Below are 13,202 nucleotides of genomic sequence, written 5' to 3' on the forward strand. Positions count from 1 at the left end.
CAGTAGAGGTGTATAGAATGTCATTTTCAAATTACATGCCTTATCCTCCTTTGCTGACTGTTCTTAAATCCCTGTCCTGACTAGAGCCCATGTCCAGTCATTTCATTAATGTTCTCACTATTAGAGTCCCTTGTCCCATTAACCTATCATAACAGCTTTCAGTGTGTGACATCCCTACCTCGTCTGCTTCTCTGGTTTTGCTCCTGGGGGTAGAGGAAAATGCAGAATGCTGTCTACCCTAAATTCATGGTGGTCATTCTTATTCTTCTCTGATGATTCAGTAGTATATCCACTAGAACTGATGTTCTGCAAATTCTCCTCTGGATGTAAGTTTCCAGTCCTATTCCACCACATCCCTTAATTTTAGAAAATGGCTTTATTTCTTCTTTTCTAGAGATGCATAGGCTGTTAGCTCTGTACTGCTTCACTGTCACTTCTTTCTACCTCATAGTTCTCTGTCCCTTTAGTCACCTTCTTATCCTTCTCACCTTTCTCAGAGAAGGTGTTCTTCATCCTAAACCTACACTTTGCATCTGTGTTCTAAAGCCATCCTATCCCACACTTGACCTTTTCAATTGTATCTGTTTAATTTTAACACCTCCAGATAACTCCCTTTTCACTAATTTTTTTCACTTCTACTTTCACACAATTATAGGTCTCCCTTCTTTGTAGGTAGTGGAGTTGAACAAAATTAAAAAACACTTCACTTGATCTCTTCTTTTATTCTTAGAGTGCTCTTTCTGCTTCCTCTGACAAAATCCTAGCTACTTTCAAGGCGTATCTCAGGTCTATGAACTTCTAACCATGGTAGTCGTCCCCTCTTTTGCAGTCCTGTTTCATATGACTTATTTGGTAAATAAGTAAGTGTAGCCCTTTTGGGGTGGGAGGGGAAGAATAACTTTATATAATTTCAAGCTCATGAAGTAACAAGATTAATGTAAGGAACTCCCTTAAGCCCTTTACTCAGATTCACCAGTTGCTTTATGTTTTGCCCCATCAGCTATCATTGTCTCTATGTACATATTTATAGAGGCACAATGATATTAAAGTATATGCCTATTTTTCTCAACTGCTTGAGAGTTTATATGGCAGAATTTTTTTCTCTTGAAGAATTCCCCCTCTAAACTATTTTTTTAGATTACTGTAATAACTTGGTTGATGGTAATTTTCATAGATACAGAAAACGTGACACCGACTTTTTGAAGGAAATTGTGCTTATTCCTTTGTAGAGTTTGAATTGCAGCAACTTGAACAGACCCAGTGAAGTTTATCAGCACTATGCAAATAAGAATGATTTCTTTTTCACAGTCCTGGAAGATACTGCTCTTTGGTGCAATAAACTTAACATGTACTGGCTTCCTGCTTATGTGGTGCAGTTCCACTAACAGTATAGGTATGTCACCATTCTCATTTTTGCGGAGTTCATCATTAGTTTCACATTTATTTTTCTGATTTTAAATAAAGATATGTCTTCCGTTTTTTTTTTCTTTTTAAGATTTTATTTATTTGACAGAGAGAGAGAAAGCCAAGCAGGGGGAGCAGCAGGCAGAGGGAGAGGGAGAAGCAGTTTCCCCACAGAGCAGGGGGAGCCCGATGTGGGACTCAATCCCAGGATCATGACCTGAGCTGAAGGCAGTTGCTAAACCAACTGAGCCACCCAGGTGGCCAAGATATGTCTTTCTTTACATGGAATATATTATTCTGAAATATAACTCAAAAGCTTTAAGTGAGAGGGGCACCTGGGTGGCGCAGTCGTTAGGCATCTGCCTTGGGCTCAGGGCGTGATCCTGGCGTTCTGGGATCGAGCCCCACATCAGGCTTTTCCGCTAGGAACCTGCTTCTTCCTCTCCCACTCCCCCTGCTTGTGTTCCCTCTCTCGCTGGCTGTCTCTCTGTCAAATAAATAAATAAAATCTTAAAAAAAAAAAAAAAAGATTTAAGTGAGAGAATCTCTGTGAAAAGTACCTTGTAAACTGTAAAGTTTGGTTCAATTGTTAGGCATTATTTTAAATGAGCCATTATTTTTTTAAAATAGCTTTTAAACTGTTTGAAAGACTGTGATTCCTTTTTAACGTGATAGATTAGCCCTTCAGTTTACGCAGTGTCTGAGTAAGATTTTGAGATTTATGTTTCCTGGATTTTCAGGGGCACCTGGGTGGCTCATTCGGTTAAGCATCTGCCTTCACCCCAGGTCATGATCCCAGGGTCCTGCTCGATGGGGAGCCCACATCTCCCTCTCCCTCTGCCTGCCACTCTGCCTACTTGTACTCTCTCTCTCTGTCAAATAAATAAATATCTTAAAAAAAAAAAAAAGAAACTTCCTTTAAAAGAATATGTATATTTCTTGGATTTTCCTTGAAAAGGGAAATCTATAATATTTTTCTTGTTTCTTGACCTCTTTTTTTTTAATTTTTAAATTTTTTATGTTATTTATTTGTTTGTATTTTTGGAGAGAGAGTGTGAGCGGGGGGAGGGGCAGAAGGAGAGGGAGCGAGAGAATCCCAAGCAGGCTCCACACTCAGTGCAGACCCTGATGCAAGGCTCTGTCCCTCGACCCTGAGGTCATGACCTGAGCTGAAATCAAGAGCTGGACCTAACCACCTGAGCCACCCAGGTGCCCCGTTTATTGACCGCTTGTTTTATGTACCATTATTTTCATCCTGCTATTTAAAGAATATTTTAAAAATAGTACTCAGATAACAGGGGCGCCTGGGTGGTTTAGTCAATTGAGCGTCTGCCTTTGGCTCAGGTCATGATCCCAGGGTCCTGGGATTGAGCCCCACATTGGGCTCCCTGCTCAGTGGAGAGAGTCTGCTTCTCCCTCACCCTCTCCCTTTGCCTACCACTCCCCCTTCTTGTGCTCTCTCTCTCTCTCTGTGTCAAATAAATAAAATCTACCAAAAAAAAAAGTGCTCAGATGACAGAAGAAGGCAAAAAAACCCTAATATGCTGCTTCCTTTGTCCTGATGGCAGGATCAGGTTCTAGGGTAAGCTTTTGTACTTACCAGCTTTTTTTTTTTTTTTTTAATTTAGTAGGCTTCAGTGCTGGGCTTGAACTCATAACCCTGAGATCAAGAGTCGCATGCTCTACCAACCGAGCTAGTCAGACATCTCTGTATTTACCAAATTTGTCTACATATATTAATCTAGATAATTGCCAACGTATAAGGTTAATTAGTGACTCAGGTTTTTTTTGGTAATGGATACTCCTGGTATGAACAATCTTGGTAATTAGCTATATTTCCAAACAGTGGATTCTGCAACATTTTAATCAGTTGTTTTGTTGTTTTGCAGCTTTAACTGCTTATACTTACCTGACCATTTTTGATCTTTTTAGGTAAGTTTTAAAAACTGTCTTTAACGTTTTGAAACTAATAAGGAATTTGTTGCTCTGAATTTATATTTTCTCTGCTTAAAGGAATCTGTGAAATAAGTAAAATTATCAACATAGAACATATATATAAACAATAGCGATTAGGAGATATACTGGAAGAAAATATCCCATTTATAGAGAACAGAAAAAATAATACCCAGGCATTAGATCATATGCCTCAGGTGCCTACCTATAGTTGAGTCAGCTGTGGCCAGGGAGCAGGGTTAAGTAAGAACATACCAGTTCCTTCTGTAACTGTGTAGATGGAAATTAATAACTAAGAAGTGAGTAATTGTGAGCTAGAGAAACACCCTTTTGGCTCCCTGCTTTGTGGGACCTTTCATATGGCTGTGTAAGTGTTGCAAAATACTTGATGTCTTCAAGACCCATGCCATAGGAGTATAAGGATGACTTTTCCTCAGTCCGTAACTTTTCTTGATGTCATCTAAAACATATAGTTACCCCCTGGATTTCACATTGTAGTAAGTTGTTTTAGAGCAAATCTCCACTGTACTTGGAAAATGAACGTAATTTTATCCCATCCAGAGTGTTGTTGTTATTAATATTTAGTTTAACTTTTAACAAAGATTAAAGCTTATCAGAGTTAAAATTTGTTGTTTGTGGCTAAAATAAAATGTATTACCTTTTTTATTACTGTGTCATTTTTGCATGCTAAGTTATGGAAACCATTTAAGGTAGAGAACTTAGTAGAAATAGTATGGGTGTAGGTTGTATTTAGTGACTGGTTGCATCATGACTTTTTTCAGTTTCTCTACGTGTTAAAGCTCACGTTTTAGGATGCTCATGGTGGTTAGATTATAGCTTATTAAAATAATATACTCATTTAGTCTGCAAACACTGATAACTTTCAGCAAACTTACAAATTCTGAAAACTTAATTTCTTTCTGTGCGTTCTTCTCTTGCTCTAGTTCTAAAGCTAAATTTATTTTCCTTTTTACTTAGTTTAATGACATGTTTGATAAGTTACTGGGTAATGATGAGGAAACCTAGCCCTGTCTACTCATTTGGGTAAGTTCAAGTCATTTTATTTTCTGCTAACTTACTGCTATTAAAATGGTCGTTGTTATCAGGCAGTAAAGAGTTAGCTAGAGTGTTTGTAGAGAATAAAATGCTATCTGCAGAGTGGGATGGGGATCAAATATTGAAAGTAGATTTAAAAAGGCATCTTCCAACAGGATTCTAGATAAGAAACATGAATATATAAATTTAAATCTTATTAAAATAAAATGTTCACATTAAGTTTTTTTTCTATTTTACAAAACAAATATTAACATAAAATGTTCACATTAAGTTCTTTAATATTTTGGTAATCCCTTATATTTAGTTAGAGAAAGTACAAAGGATTTTCCTATAGGTGTGTCCTGTAAAAGTTAGAGTGAATGTGATATATTTTAACATTAATGTAGTGGTAGAGATATATTTTTATCTTAAGACTGGATTTGTGATAGCAATGGGCTAACAAAAAATTTGAGATTCTGTTTCTATAGTTTTAGAAATTACTAAAAGTTGAAAGTCGGAAAATAATCTTTTATATTAGAGGTTTTTGTTAGTGTATTGGAAAAAAGGAGTTCCCTTCCGTTTCCAGGAGACAACTTGAAAGAAAATTTCTTTTTAAGTTTGTGGGGGGTTTTATTGTAGTAAAATGTATGTAACATAAAAGTTAACATTTTAGCCATTTTCAAGTGTTCAACTCAGTGGCATTAAGTACCTTCACAGTGTTGTGAGAACATTGCCACTATCTATTTCCAGAAATATTTTCCCTTCCCAAACAGAAACTCTGTACCCATTAAACAATAACTCCCTATTCCCTTATCTCTCAGCCCTTGGCAAGCACCATTCTACTTTCTGTGTTTATGAATTTGCCTGTTCTGGGTACCTCATATAAATGGAATCACACAATATTTGTCGTTTTGAGTATGGCTTATTTCATTTAATGCTTGCAAGTTTCATCTGTGTTATAACCCGTCAGAATTTCATTACTTCCTAAAGTTGAATAATTTTCTATTGTATGTATATATGACATTTTGTTTATTCTTCTGTTGATGGACATTTGATTTATATCCACCTTTGGGCTATTGTGAGTAATCCTTTTATAAACATTGGAGTACAAGTATCTGTTTGAATCCCTGCTTTCAGCTCTTTTGGGTGTATACTGATCCCTGGATCATATTCTGTGATTCCAGTTTAACTTTTTGAGGAACCACCATACACAGCAGCAGCACTATTTTCCATTTCCGCTAGCTAGCTCTCCAACACTTGTCATTCCTTCCTTCCTTCCTTCCTTCCTTCCTTCCTTCCTTCCTTCCTTCCTTCCTTCCTTCCTTCCTTCCTTCCTTCTTTTGTTTTCTTTTCTATTTTTAAAAATCCCAATATAGTTAACATATAGCGTTACATTAGTTTCAGCTGTACAATAGTGATTCATAATTCTATACGTTACTAAGTGCTTATCGCAATAAGTGTACTCTTAATCCCCTTCACCTGTTTCACGCATCCCCCCTCCCACCTCCCCTCTGGTAACTACCAGTTTATTCTCTGTAGTAAAGAGTCTGTTTTTTGGTTTGTCTCTTTTTTTTCTTTATTTTGTTTCTTAAATTCCACATGTGGGTGAGATCGCATGGTATTTGTCTTCCTTTGACTTATTTCATTTAGCATTATAACCTCTAGATCCATCCGTGTTGTTGGAAATGGCAAGATTTCATTCTTTTTTATGCCTGAGCAACATTCCATTGCGTGTGTGTGTCTGTGTGTCGTGTGTGTATTTATATATATGTATATACATACACCACATTGTCTTTATCCATTCATTTATTGATGGGCATATGGGCTGCTTCCATATTTTGACTATTGCAAATAATGCTGCAGTAATCATAGGGGTGCACATATCTTCTCAAATTAGTGTTTTTGTATTCTTTGAATAAATACCCAGTAGTATGATTACTAGCTGATATGGTAATTCTATTTTTAATTCTTTGAGGAACCTCCGTACTGTTTTCCATAGTGGCTGCACCAGTTTGCGTTCCCATCAACAGTGCACGAGGGTTCTTTTTTCTCTACATCCTCACCAATACTGGTTGTTTCTTGTGTTTTTTATTTTAGCCATTCTGACCGGTGTTAGGTGATATCTCATCTATGGTTTTGATTTGCATTGCCCTGATGATAAATGATGTTGAGTATTTCATGTGTCCCTTGCCATCTGTATGTCTTCTTTGGAGAAATGTCTGTTCATGTCTTCTGCCCATTTTTAATTGGATTTTTTTGGGGGGGGTCTTGAGTTGTATAAGTTCTTTATATATTTTGGATACTAAGTCCTTATCAGATATATCATTTCCAAATATCTTCTCCCATCTAAAGAAGCAAATAAACTTTTGGACCAGACTTAGTCTTTTGAACAAAATCAGGTTTTATTTACTTAAACAAGGGAGCAAAGTAAACATGAAATTTTAATGCAAAGTGAAGATATTCATAAATGTCACTGAGATTTGATAGAGTTTGACTATTACTATGATAATCAGTTATAAGGTATATATAGATATCTGTATATAGAAATCTGTGACTCTGAGTTAAGGCTTTTGGTTGTAAGTGACAAAAATCCAACTCAAACTAGTATGGGGGGGAAATGGGAACTTTTATAGTTTATATAATCAAAACGTGGGAAGACTGAGGTAACTGGCATAGGAACTAGCACACTCAGGACATTGTCTTTCTCTTACCTCTCAGGCCTGCTTTTCTCTGCATGTCAGGTTTAGTTTCTCAGACCACTTGTCCCCACCATCCTGGAAAAACTCCTAACAAGACCTTAACTTGGAACCTTCTTACCTTCATCTTAGAGAAGGAAAGTCTTTTCCCCAAATCTAGTTAAGAAAATCATGAGAAAGAGGGGCGCCTGGGCGTTTCAGTCAGTTAAGCATCTGCCTTGTGCTGGGGTCATGATCCCAGGATCCTGGTATCAAACCCCATATCAGGCTCCCTGCTCAGCGGGGAGCCTGCTTCTCCCTCTTCCTCTGCCCCTCCCTCTGCTTGTGCTCTCTCATTCTCTCTCCCAAATAAATAAATAAATAAAATCTTTAAAAAAAAAAGAAAAAAATCATATGATAGTTGTCTTTCTCTGCTTGACTTATTTCACTAAGCATTATGATTTCTCTCATCTATGGAACATAAGAACTAGAATGATCAGTAGGGGAAGAAAGGGATAAAGAAAGGGGGGGTAATCAGAAGGGGGAATGAAACATGAAAGACTATGGACTATGAGAAACAAACTGAGGGCTACAGAGGGGAGGGGGGTGGGGGAATGGGATAGACCGGTGATGGGTAGTAAGGAGGGCACATATTGCATGGTGCACTGGGTGTTATACACAACTAATGAATCATCGAGCCTTACATCGAAAACCGGGGATGTACTGTATGGTGACTAACATAATATAATAAAAAAATCATTATTAATAAAAAAAAATAAAAAATAAAAAAAATAAAAAAAAAGAAAAAAAATCATGAGAAAGAGCTATTGATTGGTCCAGCTTGGAACAGATATTAGTCTTTAGATCAGATACTGTGGTCAGAAGACAAGGACATGATAGCTCCTATTTTGGCCCACTTACTTAGAGTGAACAAGAAAGGAGGGAGCAATTAAACAATAAAATTAACATCTGAGTATAATTGCAGTCAATCACGTAGCTTGAAATATCATCTATATTTAGTAATTCCAGATTCCAGTTCTTTAGCCCTGAGATCTATCTTGTTTCAGACTGCCTTCTTTACAGTGTCACATGGATATCTAATTGGTGTCTTAAATATTGGTGAGAATTCTTGTCTTCTTCCCCCAAAACCTATTCCTCTGCAGTTTTTCCCATCTCAGTAAATGTACCACCGCTCAGTTTTTCAAGCAAAATACTATATTAGTCTCTCATTCCCCACATCATCCATAAGCACGTTGCATCAGGTTAACCTACAAACACATCCAGAATCCACTGACAGTATATGAGAGTTCTGGTTGTTTCATGCCTGTAACATCAGTTGGTATTGCCTTTTTTTTTTTTTTTAAGCCATTCTAAGGTATGTAGTTGTGTCTTGTGGTTTTAAATTATTTCCCTGGTGACCAGTTGATCACTTTTTCCTATTTTTTATTGACTTTCTTCGTATGTTTCTTAATTGTTCAGATTACCTCTTTTGTGAAATGCTTGTTTAAGTGTTTTACTCACTTTTAAATTGGGTTACCTTTTTTCTTTTGTTATTGATCTGTAAAAGTTCTTATATATAAATATCTTTTCCCACAAATGAAAAGATTTTAATTTTAATGATAAATTCAATTTATCAGTCTTTTATGGTTAGTCCTTTTTGTGTACTTGTCAAGAAATCTTGGCTGCTCCTAGGTCATAAGGATATTCTGCTATTAGTTAGGAGTCTTGTTTGACTTTTCACATTTAAGACCTACAGTCAAACTGGAATTCATTTTTGTGTATGGGTTGAGGTAGAGGTCAAGGCACATTTGTTTCTATCTAGTTGTTCAATTGATAAAACGGGAAAAAATTAATCCTTTTTCTACTGCTTTTTTATGTTTAAGACATAAACATAAATTAGGTGATTATGAACATGTAATTCTATTTCTGGATTTTCTTTTCTGTTCAATTTGGTACATTTGTTTATTCTTGCATTAGTACTATACTGTATTAACTATGATAGTTTTGAAATAAATCTTGACATCTGGCAGTGTAAATCTTCCAGCTTTGTTCTTTAGATTATCTTTGCTTTCCTTCATTCTTTGCATTTCCATGTGCACTTTAATATCAATTTATCAATTTCCACAAATAACTTTGCTTCATTTACATACTGTTTTTGTACTCTTTTATAACTCACCCTTTCACTTATATCTTTCCATGTCAATAAGTACATTTCTGTTACATATTTTTTAAAGATTTATTTAGTCATTTGAAAGAGAGAAAAAGAGCATGACGCAAGTGGGGGAAGGGGCAGAGGGAGAGAATCTCCAAGCTGACTCTACACTGAGCATGGAGCCCAGTGCAGAGCTCAGTTTCACAAACCATGAGACCATGACCTGAGCTGAAACCAAGAGTTGGAGGCTAAACTAACTGCACCACCCAGGCACCCCAATTTCTTTTTTTTTTTTTTTAAGATTTTATTTATTTATTCGACAGAGATAGAGACAGCCAGCGAGAGAAGGGAACACTAGCAGGGGGAGTGGGAGAGGAAGAAGCAGGCTCATAGCAGAGGAGCCTGATGTGGGGCTCGATCCCATAACGCGGGGATCGCGCCCTGAGCCGAAGTCAGACGCTTAACCGCTGTGCCACCCAGGCGCCCCGCCCCAATTTCTGTTATATTTTTAATAGTATGTTCTATTGTTGATTCCAACATTTTTTTCCCATTACAAACAGCAATGTGAGGAGCATCCTTAATTATTTTACTATCTTTTCTGAAGATATGTAATTCCTTGAGAAATTTCAAGGATTTATACATGCCACAAATATTGAATGCCATTAAGTTATGTGTTGTGGGAAAAGCTAAGATGAATAGGACCACAGTCCCTGGCCTCCAGCTGACAGTTTAGGGGTTATAAGACATAGCCATAATTAACTGCAATTATGTGTAACAGTGAGAGACAGTATAATCAGTGGTTAAAATCATGAACTCTGGAGCTAGAGTGCCTAAGTTTGGAAACCTGACTCCTCCACTTGCTAGCTATATGACTCTAAACAGTTACTTTTCCTTTTTGTGTGTTACCATCCTTATCTCTTCTTTTTTTAAAAAGTGTATAAAGTAATCTCCCTAAAGTGTTGGGAAGTTTAGAAGAGATAATATGGGGGCGCCTGGATGGCTCAGTTGGTTAAGCATTTGACTTAGGCTCAGGTCATGATCTCAGGGTCCTGGGATCAAGCCCCACGTCAGGCTCCCTGCTCTCTCCCTCTACCCCGCCCTCCACTCATGCTCTCTCTCTCTCAAATAAAGAAAGTCTTTTTAAAAAAGAGATAATGTTGGGGCGCCTGGGTGGCACAGCGGTTAAGCGTCTGCCTTCGGCTCAGGGCGTGATCCTGGCGTTGTGGGATCGAGCCCCACATCAGGCTCCTCTGCTGTGAGCCTGCTTCTTCCTCTCCCACTCCCCCTGCTTGTGTTCCCTCTCTCGCTGGCTGCCTCTATCTCTGTCAAATGAATAAATAAAATCTTTAAAGAAAAAAAAAAAGAGATAATGTTAAGCACTTAGACCAATGTCTCACACAAGATGGGTCAATCAAGTGTTAGCTGTTATTATGATAATAATTATTTCTAGAAAAATAAGAGCCATAAGTGGGTCCTGGAAATAGATGTTGTACAGATAGGCACTCATTTCTTAATCTGTGATGTCCTTTGTTTATCTTCATTCTAGAAAATCTGTAGTCTGTTTGAACAATGTTTGGCTTATAGTAGGCACGTACGAAAATTGAGTGAGTAAATAAATGAATGAAAATATGTTCTGGAGATACTGGTTTATGAATTGTGCTGATCTAATTAATTTTCTGATTTCAGATTTGAAAGATTAGAAGTCTTAGCTGTATTTGCCTCCACAGTCTTGGCACAGTTGGGAGCTCTGTTTATATTAAAAGAAAGGTACATTTGTATACAATGTTACTGTCATTGTAAATTCCACCTGTGTCACCTTTGGGAACATGAAAGAATCCATGAAACACTGGATTGGTTTGAAGATGAAATTAAGATGAACAGTGCTAGAGTTTTGATAGTATGGCTTTCTCATGTTTCAGACTTTTCTCCCTTCTTTTCACCCATCTTTTATTACTCTATTTTGATGCTACTAAATCTTGGGCAGGTATGAAAGAAAAGGCTTCAGTCAGACATGTTTTAATGCTGAGTTACAAACCCATTGAAACATGTTTTTTAGAGAAGATTGATATTACATACTGAGGATAATTTGTAAGTCTCCTTGCGTGATCACTGCTATTAATCAACAGTTGGATATCATATTAAAAGATTTTGTTCAGGACGCCTGGCTTGCTCAGTTGGAAGAACATGCAACTCTGGATCTTGGGGTCTTGAGTTTGAGCCCTATGTTGGATATAGAAATTACTTAAATAAATTTTAAAAAAAGATTTTGTTCACTTATTGGATTAATTCTATATTTAATAAGGCTTTTTAATTTCATAATTTGTAGAACTAATTTAATACATTATTTTTTTCTTTTAGTGCAGAACGCTTTTTGGAGCAGCCCGAGATACACACGTGAGATTTTGCTTTTGACATAACATAATTTACTATTTTGATTCCCAGTTATTAAGTGGTATTTTAGGAATAATGATTACTTTGGCCAATGTCAGAGTTCAGAAAGTGGCAATATACATTTCTCTGATATTTCACAAACAAAATTCCCAAATCCCAAGACAACTTCTCACCCTTAACGATTGCCAAGCCCTTATGTTTTTATATTACATGAGAAAGTCTTTGTACTCTGGCTTTAGGTCCCTCATTATTTCCAGTCCTAGGTCAACACACCAAACTAGCCCCATTGATCTCCTGTAATTTAAAATTTGATGCCCAAAATCTTTTAGTAGCACCTTTAGAAAAGATAGAATTGTTATTATCTACTACACATAGGTGCCAAATATATGGACTTCACCTATTTTGATCAGTTTAATTCATGATATTCTGACCTGTCTAGTATACTGTAAACCAAACACCGTTGCATTTATATGGATTTATAACAGCAGATACCTGTAAGAAGATACTGTTAATGCTGAGTCAGTTTTGGTCCTGTGTAAGATGGAGCAATAGACAGGACGTGGATTATGGAGCTTGAAAGCAAGTTGCAGAGTGTGGCTCTGCAAATCCCAAACCACTGAAACAGGCCGTTCTGCCTTCCCATCCCTTTGTCTGCGTGCTGAAATTGCATATTGGTATTACCAAGAAAAAAATAATGGTGAATGTTATTATTCTTTCTAGGGGAAGATTATTAGTTGGTACTTTTGTGGCTCTTTCCTTCAACTTGTTCACGATGCTTTCTATTCGGAATAAACCTTTTGCTTATGTCTCTGAAGGTATGATTTTTATTTACCATTAATAAATAATCCAATTAATCGCCATAAAAACAAGGCTTGTGTTTATTTCATTAACTTATAAATCAACAAGAAAGCTTATCCTGAAGAGAAGAGGGAACTATCCTAGAGGTTCTCAGGTCTTCTCTAAGTAGAGAATTATAAAACAAAATCTCATTATTTCAAGCTTTAAAACAACATTACTTAAAAACAGGCAGAACTGACATATATTAAGTTATATATGACGAAAAATTACATTTGCCAAAGAACATGAATGGGATTTTAGATGTATAACCTACCTACGAAAAGCCTATTGCAAGCATTTTAGAAGCATCGGTATACTTCAAATAGTTGATGTGCTCTTTGCAAATAATTGTATTCTATTAAATAAGTTCCCAGGAACTTCTCTCTGTCAGTGGTGGATGGGCATATATTGTAAAGTAGCATATGTGTTTTGAAATATTTATTTTCAAGTCTTTAAAAATTCAGACTGATATTTCACTTCAGTAGTCAAAATTATTGTCATTTTTCAGTCATTTCCATGTTCTGGAATCCCACTAACCCACAAAAGCTTAATCACTAATTGTTGGAGAAGTGAGGTAAAAACAAAAGTGGGCTGTGTGCACGGACCCACACTTTGACTCGCTGACTTGAACACTAGGACAGTCAAGAGAAGAAAGCTCTCTGAATTGCCCATTCAAATGTAAACAACTTCATGAATATTATGAAGCATGAGTTGTATCTGTATGAATTAGAGTTTAAGAATTACTGCATGAACTA

General features: G+C 36.7%; 1 protein-coding gene across 1 annotated transcript in view; it reads left to right on the plus strand.

Moving 5' to 3' along the window:
* The window catches only part of SLC30A6 (solute carrier family 30 member 6), a 37,243-nt gene that overhangs the window by 8,427 nt on the left and 15,614 nt on the right, over positions 1-13,202 (plus strand). Inside the window, exons 3-8 of the mRNA XM_008700253.2 lie at positions 1,309-1,393; positions 3,294-3,336; positions 4,336-4,401; positions 10,906-10,986; positions 11,578-11,613; positions 12,331-12,425. Coding sequence (XP_008698475.1) covers positions 1,309-1,393; positions 3,294-3,336; positions 4,336-4,401; positions 10,906-10,986; positions 11,578-11,613; positions 12,331-12,425 — 406 coding nt within the window. The remainder of the gene's footprint in view (positions 1-1,308; positions 1,394-3,293; positions 3,337-4,335; positions 4,402-10,905; positions 10,987-11,577; positions 11,614-12,330; positions 12,426-13,202) is intronic.

Source organism: Ursus maritimus, unplaced genomic scaffold (assembly GCF_017311325.1).
Source record: "Ursus maritimus isolate PB19 unplaced genomic scaffold, ASM1731132v1 scaffold_6, whole genome shotgun sequence".
NCBI classification, from domain to species: Eukaryota; Metazoa; Chordata; class Mammalia; order Carnivora; family Ursidae; genus Ursus; species Ursus maritimus.